The sequence below is a fragment of the Anguilla anguilla genome, chromosome 15 (assembly GCF_013347855.1).
Source record: "Anguilla anguilla isolate fAngAng1 chromosome 15, fAngAng1.pri, whole genome shotgun sequence".
Lineage (NCBI taxonomy): Eukaryota > Metazoa > Chordata > Actinopteri > Anguilliformes > Anguillidae > Anguilla > Anguilla anguilla.
The window spans coordinates 10,913,938-10,936,538 of NC_049215.1; the positions used below are offsets into that span (position 1 = coordinate 10,913,938).

At 45.8% G+C, this 22,601-nt stretch overlaps 2 protein-coding genes across 4 annotated transcripts in view; one reads left to right on the forward strand and one right to left on the reverse strand.

The window, feature by feature from the left end:
- Positions 1 to 1,402, forward strand: part of LOC118214184 (mitochondrial chaperone BCS1) — an 8,267-nt gene extending 6,865 nt beyond the window's left edge. For both annotated transcript variants that reach the window (XM_035393859.1, XM_035393857.1), the window contains exon 8: positions 290 to 1,402. In XM_035393859.1, the coding sequence (XP_035249750.1) occupies positions 290 to 542 (253 nt within the window). In that variant the 3' untranslated portion in view covers positions 543 to 1,402. The remainder of the gene's footprint in view (positions 1 to 289) is intronic.
- A 1,879-nt stretch (positions 1,403 to 3,281) lies between these two features.
- On the reverse strand, positions 3,282 to 22,487 carry vil1 (villin 1). Of its 2 annotated transcripts, none has more exons than XM_035393505.1 (20): positions 21,853 to 22,487; positions 16,552 to 16,653; positions 16,291 to 16,365; positions 15,510 to 15,706; positions 14,810 to 14,918; positions 14,370 to 14,480; positions 13,679 to 13,881; positions 13,216 to 13,294; positions 11,818 to 11,916; positions 11,227 to 11,380; positions 10,243 to 10,343; positions 9,671 to 9,808; positions 9,147 to 9,305; positions 8,615 to 8,794; positions 7,380 to 7,525; positions 7,136 to 7,280; positions 6,847 to 7,035; positions 6,356 to 6,424; positions 5,709 to 5,858; positions 3,282 to 4,890 (listed from the first exon to the last, which is right to left on the reverse strand). In XM_035393505.1, the coding sequence occupies exons 2-20, from the start codon at positions 16,630 to 16,632 to the stop codon at positions 4,777 to 4,779; spliced, it is 2,499 nt and encodes an 832-aa protein (XP_035249396.1). In that variant the 5' UTR covers positions 16,633 to 16,653; positions 21,853 to 22,487; the 3' UTR covers positions 3,282 to 4,776. The 2 variants fall into 2 exon arrangements, with proteins under 2 accessions (XP_035249396.1, XP_035249395.1); XM_035393504.1 differs by lacking the exon at positions 21,853 to 22,487 and adding an exon at positions 20,385 to 20,607.
- Positions 22,488 to 22,601: the final 114 nt, after the last annotated feature.

Below are 22,601 nucleotides of genomic sequence, written 5' to 3' on the forward strand. Positions count from 1 at the left end.
AATTTTAACACTAACAATGGCGATCAGCAGGCGGTGCTGGTTTTGGCTGGCGGTCGCACGAGTTCCCTGTTGAATCGGCAGTGTAGCATAGTGGTTAGAGAACTGGGCTCTGAGGCTGCAGGTTCGATTCCCGTGTGTGGCACAGTCCCTTGTGCCTTTGAGCAAGGGACACACCCTGAACTGTTTAAATCATGTCCAGTTGAATACATGGATTGTATGTAAAAGAATGTAAACTTCAGAAAAATGGCTCTAAACGATCCCTGGTTTTCCTGCTTGCCCCCCACCCCAGACTGGACCCGGCTCTGATCCGGCCGGGCCGGGTGGACGTGAAGCAGTACGTGGGGCACTGCACCCCCTGGCAGCTGACGCAGATGTTCCGGCGGTTCTACCCGGACGAGCCGGCGACGGAGGGGGAGCGGTTTTCGGAGAGCGCGCTGGCGGCCCAACCAGAGCTCAGCGCCGCGCAGGTGCAGGGACACTTCATGCTGTTCAAACTGGACCCGGCCGGCTCCATCCTCAACGTGGCCAACATCAAGGACTGATGGGGGCGCAAGGCATTCTGGGACGCAGGGCGCTGTGTGCGAGTCAGTGCCACAGCTCTGGACTTAACCGCTGTCCGCCAGTAAAGCACTATTCACACCCAGTCGAAATGTGTTCTTTTTATTAAATAAAATGGCACTTTAGATGAGTTCTGTGTTGCATATTGTACTGGACTGTATCTTGTGTGAAATTAGTATGGTCTGGTTTATGACCCATACAAATGATTACTGAGGAGTGGAAGTTCAGTTGTCATCGGAGGGACGTTATTACCCAGTGTGCTTTGCGCTGTAAACCACAATGAGCGTGACGCTGAATCACCTGGTGGCCATGAATGTTTTGTCTGTGGAAGTAATGATGTGTGTGTTGCACTGGGGGATTTTCTTTCTTGGTTGTCTTTCCTAAATCCTAAGTCCACAGGCGTGGATGGTTCAATGCGTGTTACATGTATTTGAAAAGGAGTCAGTCTTTACAGAATGTCATTAGTGGCCCGGTAGTCAGTGATTCTGATGCGAAACTGCTGCTTATCTTTAAAAATGTCAGAGTTGCAGGTGTATCATTGTGTATTTAAAAGCTGTTTCTGTTTTTTTCCCCCAGGAATATTTTTGTAGGTGACAGCGAATTTCCAATCAGTTCAGTGCCCTTCAGCTGTTGCCCCTGATAAAAACAAACGGCTGTTTGAGGTGTTGCTGTATGTAGGGAAATGCTGTATTGCTTCCTGTGCAGCACTGACACCTAGTGGACACTTACAGTATGTTCATTTTTTTGTGATTGGCAGACGGTGTGTTGAATGATTTCAGACAAAATGTTCACTATTAAAGTAGTGCGAAATATTAAATGTTAAATATACAGTACCTTCAGAAAGTATTCACCCCCTTGGAATATTTTCACATTTTGTGCTGGTATACAGATTTTAATGCATTGAAATGGGACTTTTCTTCCTTTGAAAACACAATAACACAACTGGGCCGGCAGTGTAGTATAATGGGTAAGGAGCTGGTCTTGTAACCTAAAGGTCACAGGTCCAATTCCTGGATCAGACACTGTCGTTGGACGCTTGAGCAAGGTACTTAACTTACATTGCTTCAGTTTATATCCAGCTGTATAAATGGATGCAAAAGTTGTGTAAGTCGCTCTGGATTACTGGCATAAGTATGATGCAAAAATCTATTTGATTCAACATTTCATAAAGAAACTGACATTTTAAATTCCAATAGGATTCACCGCCCAATACTTTGGTCAATACGTTGGCAGATGGGTATTTAGCAGGAATTACAGTTCAGAGTCTTCTCAACTATACAAGAGCTTTGCATTTACTTGTTTTTCAGCTGTGCATAATTAAGTTAAAGGATGAACTTTTAAGTAAATCAAAGCAATAAAGTCTAATATTTGCTGGCATAGGCTTTAAATGCTGCAATAACGGCATTTATACCCTACTGACATCACCAGGCGTTGGTGTCTTCTTTAGAAATGCCTTTCCAGGCCTTCACTGCTTTCAGTTGATCTTTGTTTCAGGGGGTTTCTGTCTTCAGTTTCCTCTTCAGGAAGTGAAATACATGCTCTATTGGATTTAAATCAGGTGACTTTTCACTTCCCATTGATGAATTCTTTGGTTGTGTAGGCAGTGTGTTTGAGGTCACGGTCTAGCTGCAAGACAAAGCATCAGCTGATGAGGTTGGAGGAGTTTCTTTGTACATGTTTGTACACTTCCGAATTAATCCTACTGCTGCCATCCTTTGTTGCATCTTCAATAAAGGTAAGAGAGCCTGTTTCAGAAGCAGCCATACATGCCCAAGCTATATTTCACAGAGGAGAAGGTATGCTTTTGGATCATGGACTTGCTTCTCTTCTGCACACTTTCGCATTTGGCACACCTGACTCTACTAATTAGCTGCTCAACAAATTCTCTAGCCGTTGAATGAGGTGAGCTTTGTTAGGGTTAGAGTGAAAACCTGCAGGACGGTATATCTAGCTGCTGAGTGAGGTGTGCTTTGTTAGGGTTGGAGTGAAAACCTGCAGGACGGTAGATCTCCAGGAACAGGGTTGGTTTACCACTGCTCTGTTTGCTGAATTTGAGACTTTACCCCGTGGGCGCTTGTTCAGTCAGCTGTGGGCTAAGTGCAATAGGCTTAAGAACTCCTTTGTTCCCCTGGCAATAAACAGACACAGATATATTTCATCATACCTCGTACCTGTATATACATACTGCCTGCACATTCACACTATGTGCACTTTGTAAACAGGATTTATTGTTTGTATTATGTTTCTGGGCTTGTCTTTGTGTTGTGTATTTTGTTGTGTGTCTTTTTGTGTGGCCTTTGTGATTTTGCTATAATAAGAGTTCCCCGCCAGGGACAATACAGATTGAACTTGAACACCTGGACAACACGGTTGTGTAGAAGAGCGAGAAGGATGTTCTGCATGTTTACAGGTGTACAGGTGACATAACCCTTGCAGTCTCTGTGGAGTTGGAGATTGCTAGGCAACAGGCTTCTGTTGTCTTTCTTCTGCTTAGCCATATGACATCAGACAGGGAGAGGTTAAGCCAAATGACTCCTCCACCATGATAAACAGATGTACCTTTTCATTTAAAGCACCTTTGCCACCATTCAGTCAAACAGTGGCTAAATATTTCCACTGCTTAACTGAGCAAGACTCAGCCTTTATGAAGATTTATTTGGTTCAATGTAAATTCAGTGTTGTCCAGTAGAATGTAAACAGTAGAAAAGACAAACAAACAGAAGTGTGAAGCTCTGGATGTCATTTTATTGCCTACCATTCAGCATATTTGCTGGAGTGACTGATGAAAACTTTAATACATCAATCTTAAAAATTGTGTTTTATTCCAAAGAATATGACAAAATAAACTAGTAATAGATCTTTTATTTAACAAGTGTTTTGCAGTATCAAAATACTCGTAATACTGAAAATACATCATGGATATTACTACTGTTACTTATAACAAAATAAGATAATATTAGTGCTCACATTAACTTCATAAGATCATGTCTTCAATGGAAAATTTAGCTAAAGGCAAGCAAGACTCAAAAATGACCGAAGGGCGTAGTTTTTAGATAAGATCTAGAATTTCAGCAGTCATAAATCAGACGTAGTGCTGTGCAGAAAAGAGTAGTTTCACAGAACCCTAACTTAATTCCCCTTCAAGAAGTTTCTAAATTCCACATAAAATAATCCTTGACTTAAAGGGATAGCCCAACTTTTTGGGAAATTCGCTTACCCATAGTTACTGTGTGAACTTGGACTTGGTGTGAATGTGTTCATGGCTATGAATAACTGTTACATAATAAGTATTGCACCTTATCGGAACTGTGTTTTGTAGTTGTTCCAATGACCTTTGGTATGCACTTATTGTACATTGCGTTGGATAAAAGCATCTGCCAAAAAATGTAATGTAATGTAGTTAGACAATAAGATTGATACCCATTTCATCCATGTGCATCTAGTACAAAAATATTAGACAGTATCTACAGGCTGTATGCTAAGTGTGCTATCTCTATGAATGGCTGCAGATGGAAGCAACGTTAGCTTTGCTAATTAGTGATGGAAATACACCTTCCAGCATTTCAACATGCCTGTTTATAACAAGTAAATATAAAAAAAAAAAAGATCTTTGTTGTTTTAGAGACAGATAAATACGGAAATATAATTGCTAAATAACCATGTATCCAAACACTGGATGCTGTGATTAGTAGCTGTGCAGTGCTGCTTGAAGCCTGAGTTTGGGGTTGCCAGGTATGCCTTATTGGCTGCAGTGGGACAGCGCAAGTTTACAGTCAGTGACATGCATACCTGGCGACCCCTAACTCACGCTTGTGTTCCTGTCACTCAGCAGTGCTTTTGCCTGCAGCCATTCATAGAGGTAGCACAGTTAGCATGCAGCCCGTAGATACTGTGTAATATTTATGTACTGGGCGCACAGGGATGAAATTGATCATCTAACCACAAGATAGCCAAAAAGTGAATATCCCAAAAGGTTGGACTATCCCTTTAAAACCCTATTGACGCCTACAATTCGTTCAGTACGTTTGATACAAATTACCCTCATTGTAAATACAAAAGCACATATTGGTGGCATTAATAGTAAGTAAACAACTTGGCAATCTAGCCTTTTAGAAAAATCAGTATTAGTTGAGTAGTGAAGTGCAGGTTTATCTGATGCAGAAAGGAAAATGGAGAGTGAATCTCCTCTCCTCTTTCTCCTCTCTCCCCTCTCCTCTCCTAGAACAAACCCTTTTCTTTCTTCAGGTGCCTCTGCTTCCAGTCGGGCATGGCGTAGAAGTCGAGGCGGGAAACACCCAAGACCAGAGCGAAGTCCTCGCTGGAGAGGTGCTCCTGCAGCCGAAGGAGGCAGATGATTAACCAGCACGCGCCAATTACACAGAGGGGGAGGGGGAGGGGGAGGGGGGGGGGGGGTTCACACGAGGTTTCACAACTGGCCTCTTTTATTTTTATGAGCAACTCCACTCAATTGCCTATGGAAAACATCACAAAGCTGTTGGGCAGCAGTGTAGTATAATGGGTAAGGAACTGGTCTTTTAACCTAAAGGCCACCGGTTCTATTCCTGGGTAGAGCACTGCTGTTGTACCCTTGAGCAAGGCACTTAACCTGCATTGCTTCAGTATATATCCAGCTGTATAAATGGATGCAATGTAAATGCTATGTAAAAAGTTGTGTAAGTCTCTCTGGATAAGACCGTCTGCTAAATGCCTATAATGTAAATGCTGTGTATGTTTTTGTAATGGAAGGGCTGTGTGTGTGACTGTAAGTGTGGCTGTGAGTGTGGATGTGTGTGTGGCTGTGTATGTGGCTGTGTGTGTGGATGTGTGTGTGGCTGTGAGTGTGGATGTGTGTGTGGCTGTGAGTGTGGCTGTGAGTGTGGCTGTGTGTGTGGATGTGTGTGTGGCTGTGTGTGTGGCTGTGAGTGTGGCTGTGTGTGTGGCTGTATGTGTGGCTGTGTGTGTGGCAGTGAGTGTGACTGTGTGTGTGACTGTGAGTGTGGCTGTGTGTGTGGCTGTGAGTGTGGCTGTGTGTGTGGCTGTGAGTGTGGCTGTGTGTGCGGCTGTGTGTGCGGCTGTGTGTGTGGCTGTGTGTGCGGCTGTGTGTGTGGCTGTGTGTGTGGGTGTATGTGTGGCTGTAAGTGTGGCTTTACCTCCTTCCTGGTGGGGTCCACGCCCTCAGGCAGTTCCTCTGCCAGCTGGTTGACTAGCTTGTCGGGGGGGAAGGTGGGCAGGATGGAGGGGCCGCGCGGCTCCCTCATCAGGGCCACGGGCTCCCTCGTCGGGCTCAGCTTCGTCATTTCCTGGAGACGGGCGGCGCATTTTGGGGTTACGACGTTGGGAGTCTGGATGCCCTCTCACACTTAACAAGGTTCAGATTGTGACCACAGGTCGGATGATAGCATAGACCATACGAGCTCCCGACCGAGTCAGATGACGTTACAGTCGGCAAAGCGCAGCGGGCAAAACGTCATACACGGAGCCACCTCCTGATTGGTCAACGGGAAGTGAAACACAGAATCGTCTCGTGTGACCTCTCACACCTGACGAACTCAAAGCCGATTTTATTTCATACTTTGTGAGTTGCGACGTTACGACCGAACGTTTTTTTTCTTACAATTTGGTCCCAACCAGACAAAAAAAATGGGAGCCCACAACTTGTAAAATCCTCCCCCCGCCCCCGCCCCCCCCAAGCGTCCGTAGCGAGCGAATCTCTGTAACCGCGGCGACAGAGCCTCTCTATCTGTATTGGTTCTAACAGGATTTCTGAGCGGAGGAGTCACGGCGACCGGAGGCTCACCATGGTGATTTGGATGACTTCTCTGGCGTCTCCCAGTTCAGCTTTCACCTGCTCGTAGGACTTCCTGTCCTGATGACACAAACAAAAAAAAACTGCCATTAGCACAATATTCATAATACTTTACATATGTAACTTCTGAGCAGAAGGAATGGTTTTGCATTTCTAAAGTGGGTTGCACACTAAATTTTTCGTGTGCAACCCATGTGTGAAGACAGCACCTACAGAGGGTCATTTGGATGGATTTATTTATTTATTTATTTTTATTATATGACTGTCACAATTTGACACAGAGTGACAAGTTAGACACAGAGTAACACAGGGTAACAGGTTAAACAGAGATTAACAGGTTAGACACAGAGTAACAGGTCGAGCACTGGGTCCTACACTGGCTGCACACTCCTGCTCTCATACTTTCACCCAAACTCAAGCTTCCCATTGAGGACATGCACCACATGGGTGACCCTGGACGGCCCAGGGAAGTGGGGACTCACATGCCACATGTAGGGGTCCCAGCCGGGGAACCACCCAGTGAAGGTGGGAGGCTCAAACTCTTGTTTGATCATGGCGATGGGGGTGTTGACGTTTCGCCCTGCGGGGTGATTACGAAGGTAGTCCTGCGCCTTAGCGAAGGCCTCCTTCTTCTCCGTCTCATTGGCTCCCCTGCCTATCCACAGGAAAACCTGGGGACAAGAGCAGCCAATTACAGTGGAGACACCCTTTTCATAGAGAGTATCGCTTACCTAAAACACCTCCCTCTCACTGACCCTGTTGAGGTCTCACCTGGTCCCAGATGTCCAGCAGCATGACATCATCTTCATCCAGGTCCTCCTGGGTGAAGTTGGCTATCTCCGTGGCAACGAAGCGACCCGTTTGATTGGAGCACTCAAAGAGGCGAGGACTGATGTAGAGGCTCTCTTCCTGCAGCCTTAACATTGGCAGAGATTGCAGGAGTTAAATATGAGAACCAATCAGAGGATGAGCAGCAGGGACAAGGGGCAGTCCTCTGGGGAGGTGTCTGTGGTACCTCTTGCTGTTGGGGTACTGGGACCTCCCTCCAAGATTCAGCCAGAAATCGGAAGGTTCCTGTCCCTCTGCTATCACACGCTTTTCCTTCCTGGAGATGGTGTCTGCCAGCGACTTCCCCATCTCTCTCTCATCTCCATTGCAACCCTACAGAGAGACATTACAAATACCTCATATGTTAGGAATAATCCATAACCAGGTGCACATTAATGGGTTTTAACACACGACGCAGAGGCAAATAACTGCCGTGATGCCAAATGGAGGCTTGCTGCCTCCGCTTGAGTGTGTACAAATCCTTTATTGCGCACCTCAGAGTGGATTATTCCACATACACCATGGTCACTTGCCAAAGGTTAAATATAAGGACGGTCATTAATATTTTGCGGCATTTTGCCCTCAAAATGTAACATTTTTTGCTGCCACTAATTACTTACAAAGTTGTATACTAGGCTGTTGCTATGGTTACATAGGTTGGATCTTTTGCCAGGCAGCATATGAATTTAAAATGGTGATTAAACTTGACCCAAACTGCACGCAAGTTAAACAGTTTTAATGCACACCTTCCAGCCAATCAGAATTGAGTATTTACCCAGACCATGCTATACTTCACAATATTTACTCCATTTGCTCCATTTACCATTTCTGGTGGGCCAGTGTGTATGTGCAGGTTATTGTTTCGAATAAAATACCCCTCCTCAGTTAACCAATGGCAGTGCTTACCATCTAATTTAGTAACCAATGGTAGTGCTTACAGTTTAATTTCATATAGACACAAGAAGTCTTCAGCTGTCCTTCATGAGCTAACCAAGAAATCTAGCTGAAATATCAGTCAACATGGGCAAAAGAAATAATTAAGAGCAGAAGTTTGCATGAAACCTCTTGCCCACCCATGCTTTAGATATTTTATAGTAAAAAAACTCACCCACGGTCTTCGTCCTGTAGGGTGGCAGTTTAGGGTAATGTTTAGGGAGCGGCTTTCATAACTCAAAGGCTGTAGGTTCAGGTCCTAGATAAGGTGTTGCTGTTGAGCAGGATTCTTAACTCAACGCCACAACAGGTACTGAATGGCTTCAGTAAACATCCAGCGGGATAAATGGATTGCAGTTTAAGGAATGTAAACTGTGGAAGTCGGAGGTGGATAAGGGTGTTTGCGGAATGCCTGAATGTAAATGTGAGGTGAAGGGCAAAGCAAAGCCGGCGGAACACATTAGCCAGGCTGCCGGGACTCCCTCTTACCTTCCCGTACCACAGGTAGCAGCAGCTTTCAGTCTTGAGCACGAAGACGTCGTTGGAGTGGAGGCAGGAGGAGCGGGCGGGCACCTCGATGGCGCGGGTGTTGAACTCGTTGGTGCCGTGAATGTGGAAAAGGCGGGCCGCGGGCTGGGGCTGCGTGGAGCCCCCCTTGGAGCTCCCCTCCTGGGGTACAGGACAGGCACAGACAGGTTAACACCGGCTCTCTGGGGCACTGGGGCGCCATTTAACAGGTCACCTCAACAGCACCACCTCTGGGGAGCTGAGGAATGACACCTCAGGACATTTCACCATTCAGGACGTTCACACACAATTCATGCGGATGAATTCCCTGAGACACTACACAGCTTGACCTTGGCTCCTTGCGTAGAAACCACACATGAGCTGTTGGAAAAAGGGAGACCCAGGGGACTAGTGTAGGAAATTATCCCTGGCTATAAATACATGCATTGTATCAATGTTTAATTGTGCTCATTGCCTTTAGCAAGCAAATGAAAACATGAATCCGTAAAGGTACCTCGTAGACGATCATTTTTCCCTTGAAGATAGCCAGTAGGTGCATGGGCTCCTTGCCCATGGGTACTTGCACTTGGACCAGTTCCCCATTGTACTGCTGGTCCAGGACCGAGGCTTGAAGGGTTGAGGAGGCCAGTTCCGTGATGCTTGCGTGATGGCCCTGAGTTTGACATTAGAAAAAGCAGAACCTCAATGACGTGAGACACGGCTACTGAGGAACTGCGATGAATTGCTCAGGCTACGCCTTCCCACGTTTTCCTGGGGGCGCACTCAAAAGGCTGAACCTTCCGAGGAACTGCAATGAACGGCTTCCCCATTTCACTGCCTCCGTTAAAAATGTACGGTATTCGATCGCTTGTAAGCAGGCATGATTTTTGAACTTCCATTTCTGGCACAGTCCACAGTCCAGACTTGACACTGAGGGAAAGGAGATTGCTTGCGTGGGCGTGGTTTTGCCGTAAGGGCTACTTTGCGGTGTGGGCGGGTGGTTAGGGATGAGAGGGGGTGTGTCGCTGTGATGCTGACCTGCCAGATGTACAGGATGTAGTGCACCCTGCTGCTGACCTCGTACTCATACAGAATCAGATAGCAGTCGCCCCCGTAAAAGTGCCCCAGCTTTTTCTTTTCTACAGGAGCCATCTCGTTGTCTTCTATCCTCCAGACCTGCCAATAAAGGAGCGCGTTAATCAGATGCTTCTATGTGATCTGCTATAAAACGCAGAGACAGGTGAGCTCCTTTTGGAAATGAACCCGAGGTTCCACTCTCAGAATTATCATGTTTTAAGGGCAGTTTACAGTTTGGTGATGTACGATCGTTGCCACAGACACTTATCACGTTTGACAGTCGATTGCAATGACTTTTTGGTTTATACTAGAGCGATGGGCGATTTGTTATCGCGATCTGAGACTTAAATTATACTGAACTTTGACTCCGTTAAAGTCTATCACCTGCCTTTGGGCAATCATACAGCACCAAAGCTGTAAATTGCCCGCTACTCACAGAACAATCAGAACTCAGAACTAAAAACTAAGTTTTAGTTTAGTTAAGTTTTACTCACAGAACTCTGTTAGGTTTTACTCACAGAACTGTTACTCACCTGTACTTCCCCACTCCCATCATCCACCATTCTCTTCTGGGCGGACAGGTCGGGTCGTGCATGCATGGAGGCGGCATCGAACTTTACCTGCTCCACCTTGGCTGCAGTGTTAATTAGCAGTGTTAATGGCTTGAGCTTACAGACAGCAGCACCTACTTGCTTCGTTCCTTGCCTGTTGCTATGGTAGAGCTCATCACACATTTCCAGGTTTTAATAAGTAATTATGGACATATAATTACCCCAAATTTCCATTATCCCTTTATTAAATCAAAATTCCATTTGTATCACTTCCTCTGTGTATGCCCCAGGTGCAGATCTCAATGTTCCTAACCCGGTGAAGGTGACCCTGGGTCTAGAGTGCCAGAGGTGAGCCGGATTGAACTGCCCTGGTGTAATGCAGAGAATTTCCAGCATGTCTCCTGTGTTCAGTAGCATAATTATTCAGTTCAGTTTTGTAGATGCCAGAAATCAGAAATATCTGAGACTCCAGGACTAGGGTTGCTGAACCCTTCTGGACGCTCAAAGCCCCTTTTATTATAAATACAGATGATGCTCTGCCTGTGGTCTGAACACAGTGTTCCGTCTGCATGCCACGTGCAGTCTGCATGCTCTGTTCAGTCTGGGTGCTATGTTGAGTCTGGGCACGGTGTTCAGTCTGGGTGTGGTGTTTAGTCTGGGTGCAGTGTGCAGTCTGGGCACAGTGTTGAGTCTGGGTGTAGTGTGCAGTCTGGGCACAGTGTTGAGTCTGGCCGTTTTGTGTTCAGTCTGGACGTGGTGTTGAGTCAGGGTGTAGTGTACAGTCTGGGCACAGTGTTGAGCCTGGCCGTTTTGTGTTCAGTCTGGACGCGGTGTTGAGTCAGGGTGTAGTGTACAGTCTGGGCACAGTATTGAGTCTGGCCGTTTTGTGTTCAGTCTGGACGTGGTGTTGAGTCAGGGTGTAGTGTTCAGTCTGGGCACAGTGTTCAGTACTCTAGCCCTGCTTACCGATTTTCCCGGGGCTGTGCGACGTTGGCAGCCCCACGCTGTTCTCCCTCGCGGTCCAGCGCTGGAATAGCTGCCTGAACACCGCCGACTCCGCCCCGTCGTTCTCGACCTGCACATACGTGTAGGGAGGGTACCCCTTCGCCTTCTTATACAGCTGCGACAGACAGACAGTGCCCCGGTCAGCCTTCACGTGCCGCGATTGGGCTGGGTTTGTCCCCTATACGCTGCGTCACATTAATAGCACACTTTATGGATAAACACAATCTCTGTGCTCAGGAGTGCCCAACAGAACTCTCTATACAGATCTACACCAGCATGCGCTCATCTCCCATTCAGAATCCATTGACATGAACATCACCTGCGGAGTCATAGGATTTGTAGCACCCTGAGGATGTGATTGATTTCCCACTGTTCAGTGGATCGAAGTATAATGCCAGTCTGTCTGAATGGGGTATACAATACAGTGGTCTAAAACTGTAGACTGCAATGGAATTGCGAAAAATTTTAACTGCAGTCTAATGATTCATTGGACGATGGTTCTGTTGTGGTCCTGTTTTTGTTTTCAGGGATAAGGGAAGAGGTGGTTCTGACCTCTGCTTTCTCCACAGATTCAAACTTCTCGGTTTTAGAGGCCCTCTTTCCTTTCCATATAAAGATCCGGGTGCCCTCCTGGTCCAACAGGTAACAGTCCTGCAGAATAGAGAGGATCGGTTAACAAAAATTATCTTTCAAGACGTGGGTGTTATGACTGTGTAGGAGTAGTCCGCCCATTGATAAGGCTACAGAAAGGGTAATTACATGATATACCTTTTCCCTTGATTTTTTTCCCCTCTTTTGTAATCTATTGGTAGGTAATGAAACCGGTCCCACCCATTTGGTTAAGTCACTAGCAGGTCAAAGGTCACAATCTAGGTAGAGCCCAGTACCCAAGAGAGATTTTCATCCATTTTTTCTTTGTGTTAAATTAAATATGTTTTGCCTTTCTAATATTGCGTGTTATTATTGTTGATCGGACACAGTGAGCAGCGGCATTGCTTAGTTTCATGAATATTAGTCATAAACAATATTCCAGTGTTATAGAACATTATCGTGTCTTTATTGCACTAGTCTTGATTCCATATTTTGTAGTCTAATTACAGAAACTGAGTTACTTAATTCATATTTTTTACTGTATACAATTAACAGGAAGAGCAGGTGACTATTAATTATATATGGCATATGAATTTAATATCTGTCAGTTTGTTTAAATGCTGTTATAACGCTTCTAGGTTTGGAATGGATTTCAACTTGCTATTAGTTGTCATCATAAAGAATAAAGGTAAGGTGGTTCTCTTATCTCCCTGAACTTTTCAAAATGCCCTCATGAGTCACTCAACCCAACTTACCAATAATCCACTGAGCACAGTCATGGTCTTAATATCTTACTGAATACTATACTGCATGTAGTAGGTTGCATGAGGGCTGCACTCGTTACTGTGAGTAATTTGGTGGAGCTCACTCAGATGCTTAGTGACAGTGAGGTCAAAATTTGACTTTTGACTTATAAAGTAACTGTCACGCCCTGATGTGTTTCCCCTCATTAGGGAACAGGACTACCCACAACCCAGACCTGGAATAAGCAGTTTAAGACATGAGACATGGATGGATGGCCTACACATAGAATCTGTCCCCAAGCAATGACTGTAGATATTTTAAAGCTTTTCTCTCATAATAGGGAAAAAATCTAATCAGCTGGGTCATCTATTTCTGGATGAGAAAGTCATTGGAGTCACATTAGTTACATGTTTACATTTTCATGTGCAACTCTTCAGTCCCCTTCTCGCACAGTAAGGAACAATAATAATAATAATAATAATAATAATAATGTCATTGGAGTCGCATTAGTGACATGTTTACATGTATTTTAAACCCTTCAGCCCATTTTTTGCACAGTAAAGTCCAATAATAAATAAATAATAATGCTGTCGGTGTCCTTATCATTAAACTCACCTTGTTATTGAGCAGGTCCTGAGTCAGGGGCCTGATGCCCACCTCATGCATCACCAGGTTCCCCTGCATGTCCGAAATTCTGGGGAAAAAGGCCAGAGCAGTGGGCTGTGACTGTCTATCCTGGAGCCAGAGCAAGAGAGCTGATCTAGGATCAGCCTTTCCCTGTCCGTATCCTAATCTTACGTCCATTAAGAGCTAAAAGGGAAAGCTGACCTGAGATCAGCTCTGGTACTCTGAAAGGTCTTATGAATACAGGCCTTTTGGGGGGGGTGGGGGGGTGGAGGGCTACATTGGTATTATTCTTATACAGAATGTTTACTGTTTAATATCAAATCTCAGTCAATTTGTAGAAAACAGTAATAAAACTTTATTCATGAATACAGGGCTTGATGTGTTGCAGATGGCAGTTATTTGACAGGGACTGGTGGGGGGCGGGGGCACAAGGGGGGGGGGGGGGACTTACTGAAAGAGCTTGAGGCTGTGCTTCAGCGCCTGGTCCACCACCTGGTCAGGAACAGCCTCTTTGATGTCTTTCCTGTCCCCGAGCACCTGCTTCATGATCTTCATCGCCTCCTCCGACGACTTCTCGTCGTCTCCCTCTACGACAGTCACCTGTGCGCGTCCCACTCGCTCCCGATCCCGAATATCTTTGGCCAGGACCGTCCCCTGATTGGGAAACCCTCCCGTAAACTGGCTGCTGTTTCAGCACACACTACCTGCACACACATACTGTGTGTGTGTGTACTGGTGTCAAATACAAGAGTGTTGGATTAACTGGGATATGATGGATTATTGGACACAGTGAGGTGGGATTAACAGAGATATGATGGTTATAGGACACATTAAAATGGGATTAACTGAGATATGATGGATTATAGGACACAATAAAATGGGATTAATTGAGATATGATGGATTATAGGACACAATGAGGTGGGATTAACTGAGATATGATGGATTATAGGACACAATGAGGTGGGATTAACTGAGATATGATGGATTATAGGACACAATGAGGTGGTATTAACTGAGATATGCTGGATTATAGGACACAATGAGGTGGGATTAACACAGATATGCTGGATTATAGGACACAATGAGGTGGGATTAACACAGATATGCTGGATTATAGGCCTGGACTCAGGCTGCGGCCGACCTTGAGGCGCTCCATGCGGTTGCTCTTCGGGCCGTTCCACTGAACGATCAGGTTTCCCAGGTCCAGCAGGAAGACGTCGCCCTTGTTGAAACTGCTCCAGCTCATCTCCACCTGAACTCAGAACACAGAAAACATATCAACTCACAGAATACATGACACATACATGTACCAGTCTCACAGATTATACATCCATACACCAGTCTCACAGAATGCACATACATATAACAACTGACAGAATACACGTACATGTAACACAATATGCAATGTATTTACACCAAAGTGCAATTAATACAAAGAACGTTGGCTTGGAGGTGGATTATGAATGGTGTGCCGTTCATTGCAGGTGGAGGTCATGCAGTGCCCTGTGCGAGTGGTTTTCGTGACATGGAGTGGTTACACGCAGAGGATGCGCAGTCTGGTTTGAACTCTTGCCCTCTCACCTCTCTGGCCACCACGTGCTTCTTCCCCTTGACGTGCAGCAGCCTCTGAACGCTGTAGGCGTTGGTCTCCACTCGGTTCATGGCTGACGCCACCCCGCCCCGGCAGTAACTGCGGCAGACACACCAGAGCGTGAGAGAGCGTGGGAGAGAGAGAGCAGCGCTGCGGTTATAGGAGCAGTTCCTCTCTCTCTCAGAGAGTCAGACACAGCTGCCATTCCTAAGAAGCAGAGTGCAAAAGCTACCCCCCCCCCTCATCTCAGCCCCATCCCACCGCGCCCACCCAACTTCCTCAAACAGCCTTATTTTCAGCTCAGCTCGGCTCTCAGTGACGGACGCACTGTGCACACAGCACCGAGGGCTGCCGCTCACAAGGAGGTGACACACACCGCACATTATAGGCTCTGCAGCCTGGCCCTGGAGATGTGCAGGGGGGCGGGGCTTCTCACTGTCAATCAGCACTAACTGCTCTACTGAAGGAGCTGATTGCACAGTTCATTGTTGTTATTATTATTTATTGGATTAATTAATTAATTAATTAATTATTTAAAATGCATTTTCCGAACATTTAAGCCGATAACAAAACAAGCAACCCTGCGTCACTCAAAGACCAGGGCAGCAGAACCCTGCTTTAATAAGCAAGAAAAAAGACGCCGCTTTATTTCGGGGGGGGGGAGGGGGGCAGGGAGGCCGGTGAGCTCACATGATGCCCTGTTTGAAGTAGCCGCGGAAGGCGTCGCTCTCGTGGCCCTGGGCCTCCCGGTGCTGTATGGCCACGCCCCCCAGGTGCTCGTCCATCAGGTTGGCGTACATGGCCGCCGCCCCCTGCTCGTCCGTGGAGGCGGAGCTGCCCAGCCAGGAGTGGATGTCATAGCCAAAGCTTTTGCCGATTTTGTGAGTCTATGAATAAACGCATTGACACAGAATCCCGTAAGCCAATTTCAGTTATTTTCAACTGTAAGTTTGTTTCAGTTTCTCTTCACTTTAATCAAAGGAAGAAGACCTCCAATAAAATAAATCTACTGTATGCACTTTTAGTGCTGATAAGAACTCTGGCCTGAATTCATTTAGAGAAAAATCTGTTACATTTAACGTTGAAGCAAAATCATAGCTTGACAGATTAATCCCATTATTGATTTTGTGCTTCAGAACAATAGGACAAAAACACCAGCAGGATTCCGGCATGTCTGCTGTAAGACTATGAAACTGATTTAAAACTCATGTTTGATATATGTTTGATGGCTATATTCTGTTAAAAAAAATAAAAATACTCCAGCTACACTTGAAGTAGAGAGTAAGAAAGTTAAGTTTTTTGTTGTTTAAAAGCAACAGCTTTTGTCAGGGTTTAATCTTCTTGTCATATTCTTTTCAGACAGAAAGGTTTTTTTAAATCAATGGCGGTTATACATACAATATTATACATATCATACAGTACCATAACCTTTTTTTTTAATATCATACAAATCAGTTAATATCATACATACATATAAAATGACATAGCTGTCCCCTTCAAAAAAGCGGCCATACATTTTTGTAGGGATTGGAACCATCTCCAGTTTCTGAGAAGCAAAGGAACACAGAATGACACACCATTCATTTTTCACAGCAGACATTTATACACTTTTTTCCACACACATTTTCATAACATCATAAATGAAAAATGCATGAAATCCCACAATTCCAAAATGCCAATCGCAGTTGTTGTGAAGGATTAGAAGTGGGAACTTTTTAAATGCAGTTCTCACCTCTACTCTCCATATCTGTAGCCCTGGTGTGGTTTTATTGAGGAATTTTGAAACCTTTGTCTTCACTTCAACTTGTGGCATGATGCCCGTTTCAGGACAAACCTGGAGGGAGGTAGGGGGAGTAAGAGAGAAAGAGAGAGAGAGAAGAGAAAATAGAGAGGGAGAGAACAGAGAGAGAGTGAAGGAGAGGGAGAGAGTTAGGGGCAGTGATTTGGCAGTGGTAAAGATAAAGGACATCATTCTGAAACAGAAAGGTCAAATTCAACACAGGAAGACAGAGAAACCAAAAACACTATGGATATCCTGTATAGATCTTTGCACAATGTTTCCCACTTTCCCAGAAGTGAAGCTTCATGCGTCCTGATCATAGAGGTTTCTAAATATGTGAACTACAGAAAACATTCCACACTAAGATCGTGTGAGAGCAACAAGTACTCAACCGAACATCAGGCAAAGCTATAAAAAGCAAACATTATAGACGTCATTACGCTTTGTGCTTTTGCGGTTCATTAATGCGGAAATAAATGCGAAATAACTATAAAATAAAAATGGTTTACTCGTACAGTGCGCCTGGCTCAGGACCTGTCAGCATTAAGTTAAAATTGGTTCCAAAATCAAATTGTATTTGGTTAATTTCTGTGTGAATATAGCCTCCTTCACACCCGCCATTAATATAACTACGGATGCGCGACCGTCACTCCTGTTCCTTAGCTAGCTGACCGGTACTTTCAGGAGATGGCAACTTCAAGTGGAACCGCGGAAATCAAAGAAAATTCGGTTATTTCCTTACAAAAACACCCTTTCACAAGGCGTTCACTGGAAGAAAAAAAGAGGATGAAGGAGCTTGGACCGGACCGACCCGATTTACAAGTTCAGCAGCAGGCAAGTGATCGAGGCCGAGTTTACACCCATTACATTACATTACATTACAGGCATTTGGCAGACGATCTTATCGAGAGCGACGTACAACAAAGTGTATAACCATAACCAGGAACAAGTATGACGAAACCCCTAGAGAGAAGTACCGGTCCAAGTGCAGGGAACAACCGCATAGTTCAACTTGGACCCTGAAGGTTAAACTGATTAACACTAACAACGAGAACGGCAACAACGCAGTCTATGGAAAAAATACAAGTAGTAGTTAAGACAGTTAATGCACCTAAGTCTCCTACGAAACAGATGCCTAGTTACAACCCTAAGCTTAGTCATTTACAGGGGGGTAGGGAGGGATGGGGAGAGGTGCAGCCTGAAGAGGTGAGTCTTCAGTCGTCGTTTGAAATGGGTCAGTGTCTCAGCTGTTCTTACCTCCACAGAGAGGTCATTCCACCATCGTGGGGCCAGAACAGACAGGAGACGTGCGAAGTGCTGATAAGAACTTCGCATAAGAAGGTGCGAAGAGGGGGAGGTGCTAGGCGTCCTGAGGTAGCAGAACGGAGGGATCTGGCTGGCATGTAGGGTTTGAATATCTGGTGGAGGTATGCTGGGGCTGATCCCTTGACACCCGGGGCTTCTCTCGCTCCTGTTATGACGAACTGATTTGGCTAGCTGGATGTGGTGTAAGTAATGCCTTTTATTGCTTTCCCTGTTTGCTAGTTCAAAGTGTCGGCACTGAAGCGTTGTGGACAACGACGGGGGTACAAGACCTAAAACATCTTTCTGAAAAATGCAAATGGCACCAAAGTAGCCGCAGACATCTAGACAACAGTATGAGGCTAATTTTTTTTTTTGGCAGGCTTAGCATTGCTGAATAGCTAGATGAAGGCTACAGGATTGGCATTAGAAGGCACAACGAAGAGGTGACATCCTGTCCAGAATAATAGACTGTGTGAAATTTTGTGGAGCCTTTGAGTTGGCTTTGCGTGGCCATGGTGAGAGTGAGAGCTCCGATAATCCCGGGATATTCCGTGGGTTTGTGAATTTTGCCTCCCTTAATTTTCAGCGTTCACATATTCACATTTTGTCCAGCAGATGGCAGCAGAAGGCTATATAAATGACCTTGGAGTTAGCTAATATTTTCCTACTCTTTTTATGGCTTAATAGAATGCAACAGTGGCAGTAGAAAATGATTAGGTAGTTCCATATTTAGAAATAGAGCTGTTGCCTGTTGGTAACTTTAGGTGATGTAGGTGAAATGGGCATTTTGTAATCTCTACATATTTTATATTATTAAGGAGGGCAAAATATGTTCAAGTAGTGCTACTGGCCAGTGTTTAGGCAACATTACAGTGTGTTGTGTTGTTTTTAGATTTTTTTATTTTTTATTTTTTGCTGAGCTATGAAGTGCTGCTTCAATTTGTTTGTCCCCCCCAAAACTGCGCACCCCCCCCCCCCCCATTTTTATCACCAGCCACCACTGACTCTCAGTATTAGTCTAAATGAGAATTAAAGTTTGCTTCAATACAGGGACACAAATGTATAGTGCTCCCATTAACAAGTTAAGAATCAACACACCATATCCAGTCTTTTCTGCACTGAACACATAGCCCTTGCAGTCTCTTCTAGCATCTGTGGTCTTCCTAACCCTTTCAATGGATCTCTGTGGATCTCTCTACAAAATGCATGCCTCTAAACCAGATATTTTTTCCCAGCAAAGAGCAGATCACAACCCTCCCCACTGTATCCTGACCCGGACAACTCCCACAAATGACACCATAATGTAATTTACTCTCCTGATAGTGGGAACTGGCAAGCCTGAATTTCACTGGCTGTTTATTGCCTTATTGCTGTTAACTCCCACGGGACATAAATTAAGTTATGAATGTCAGAAACGTGAACAACGGCGTTGCAAGACCTTGGACTGTCTGATCTACAACCAACTTTCAGGTTACTTCAACTGAACAAATGCCATTTTATACTGCCCTGTTTGTAATGGAATTAGCCAGAACTGCAAAGGTGGAACTCCGGTAGAACCCTCATGCTTGTATGTGGCATAGGCAGAGCTTTGCGCCTGTTAATCCTGTGATATCTCACTCCTTGTGTGCCCTGAAATAGCCTGTGGTTTCGGGCCATAAACGGAAGACCGGGCTGGGCGATGTCACATCGCCAGGCCGTAGATCTGATTATCGATTTACGATAACCAGGGCAATTATGCGCCACTATAGCTGGTGTACATAACTTTAGATCACTGTTCCGCCCCCCTAGGGGCACATTCCCACAATGCACCATTCTGAATGTCTCCTTCTGACAGTCACGCAAAATACACTGCTCCTGCAGTGGCATTCCATAACCACACTCCCACAGAAGTACATATACTTTCATTTTACTGATCTTAGCAAGTTCCAAAGATAAAAATAAAAAAGGGAAGGGAAACTGCATGCGGAACCACATCAGATTCGCTGCGTAGTCATCTGCGGGAGTCTGTGCTTATGAAACACTCAAAATTCCCATTCATTTGATGAATGTTCCAAATACTAGCTGTAGAGAATGGTGCAGAAACGAACACACCGCCCCCTTCCAAATTATCAAGGAAAGCCGTCAATCAGTCATTCACTGTGCAATGAATGTTCACGCAATGAGCTTTAAAAATAAAACTCGCTGAAACCATTCAACTCTATCAGATCCTTCAATACACCTGCAATACACCCTTTCAGAAATGAACCATACAACAAAATGCTGTACATACATCGACCATCTGAAAAATATGATGGATGTTTCACTGACAGTCTATAAAAATACATTAGACATCATAGTGTGTATATGTGGAAGTAATTTAGTAATGCTTGTGCCTATGTAGTGTGAAGTGTTGCAATGTCATATCCGATGTTGATGTTGCAGTACGCTGTATTTGTGAAGGTTTCGGATACGGAAGCCCCATCCACGCTCAGGAGACTAACCTGTGAAAGAATGAACGGAGCCGACATGGTTCGGTGGAGAAGGACCGGGCAGCATCGGCGAAAATAAACCACACTCACGCTTCCCTAATATTAAATATTCACCTGAACTTTGTCTCTTGCCCTCTCTTGTTTGCTTACACATCATTTAATTTCCCATATATGGCAGCAGGAAGTGTCTGTGTGCAATCCCTGGCAGAGGTTAATCTCCCGATTAAAAAGGCAATTCCATCCAGTCCACGGGAGCCTTCCATCCCTCCCCAGCTGAACAGAGTTTATTCACCCCCCCTCCACCCCCATAAAATTTTTTTTTTTTACTGATGTTTTTGTGAAGGTGTGTTTTAAGTTCTTCACCCTTCATTTCACCCCGAGTTCAGTACTGGGGTTGTAATTGCGGCTGAATTAATTTGGTGAATAAACTGAAAGCACTTTGTTGCGCCTTCTCATTGCATTCACACGTCCTTCTGCCTGTTCTCCAAACGTGAGCCTTTTGTCAGACCTGTGCACGATTACGCAGAGAAACAGAAGCGATGGGAACGCCAGGCCGGACAGGGAAGAGCGTAAAGCCCGGCTCTCTCTCTCTCTCTCAGGATTTATACCTCTCGAGGAAGTCTGTGAACGGGACACGAGGGGCTTAAAGTCCCACTGAGCTCCAGCATAATGGAATTCGAGGAACGTCTGGGACCCTGGATCACAAGCCGAAGTCCCGGAGGACGCGGGCGAACATGTAACCCTTTCACGTCTGCCTGCGCTGCGTTTCAACCCAAGACTTACCGCACAAAATGGTAATTATGACACATCGTAAAAGTACTGAGTTTTAATGCAAGTAACGCTAGGGTCATTTTAAAGATGTTTTGCGACACACTGCAGTCCCCCCCTCCCCACTGCACGCGTCATACGTGTCATAAACGTCATACGTGTGATATGTTCGGCAGGGTGCTGCAAGAGAAAGCTCTACAGTAGTGCTGAGCGATGACAGGCCTGTTCGTTTGGGTAAAGACTCTTTAACAGCTTGGGTCCCGCAGCTCTTCTCCTCTGTGGGTCAAACAGACCGTCTAATGCGCAGAACGGACAGCGATCCCACGATGTATGGAGACCGTTATGCCTGGGATTGCTCGCTTTTGTTCCGCGCAGCTCAGGCGACCACATCGGTAATTTCCTAACGCCACTGATTAGAAGAGCAGATCGGGGCCCCCCTGAACCCCGCATCACTGCCGCCCAGCACCAGCACAGCCCAGCACAGTGCCCCCCATTCAGAACCAACACTTTGAAGCAGGCGCCTATTAGGAGCACACCCACCCTCTTCACCCTCTGACCAGAAGTGATCGCAGGAAGCAACAGAGGCATTTTCTGATTTAAAAGGAATTTAAGGCCAGATTAGTCGCCATGCAACAAAGACCCAAAATCACATGAAAGTAGAAAACTCTACAAAAGCGCAGAAGCACCTGCTTTAGCGGAAGACGTCACCTACCAGGTCTGAAGAAGGTTGTGTTCCTCAGGCTCTCCCTCTCTCTCCCTCTCTCTCCCTCTCTCTCTCTCTCCCTGTTTTTCCTGAGTGAACTTTAGCCCCGCTGTGCAGCTGCAGCTCTCCCTCTCTCTGCAAACTCATTAACCAGCTGCGGATCTGAGGCTTCCTGGAGACGCCGTCGCCGCTACCGCTTAGCACCGCCGCTGCAGCTCCGCACCGCCGCTGAGCTCCGCACCTCCGCGCGGCTGTCCAGGGACTGGGGGGGGGGGGGGCGCGCGCCGGACTCCCCGCTCCACCGAAACTTACGTAACGTCGCCCCAGCTCTCGGGCAGCCGTCCGAGCCGTTAGTTCGGCTCCAGGGCTTTCCCATTGTCAGAGAGCAGCGGATTTTGGGCCCCCCGAGAGGAGAGGAGAGTGGGGAGGGCAACCTCGCTACTGCCCCCTGCTGGGGTCACTGCGCTCTGAAGTTATGTGTCTCCTACCAGGTTTCATAACGAAGATGAACCCTGGCAGAACACCAGCTCAGGGTGGGGGGTATTCCACGAAGCAGGATCACTGATTTAGCTGGGTAACGGTGCTGAGTAAAACCCGGAACAGCTCTTTTTGCTTCAGTCCATGTTCTGGATTAGGGAGGATTCCGGTTTTACTCACTGCAGTTATCTAGCTAACTCGGTGATCCTGCTGTGTCACACAGGGCCCGGAACAGAAACAGGGTACAGCTGAGAGAATTACAAAATGAAACATTCATAAAT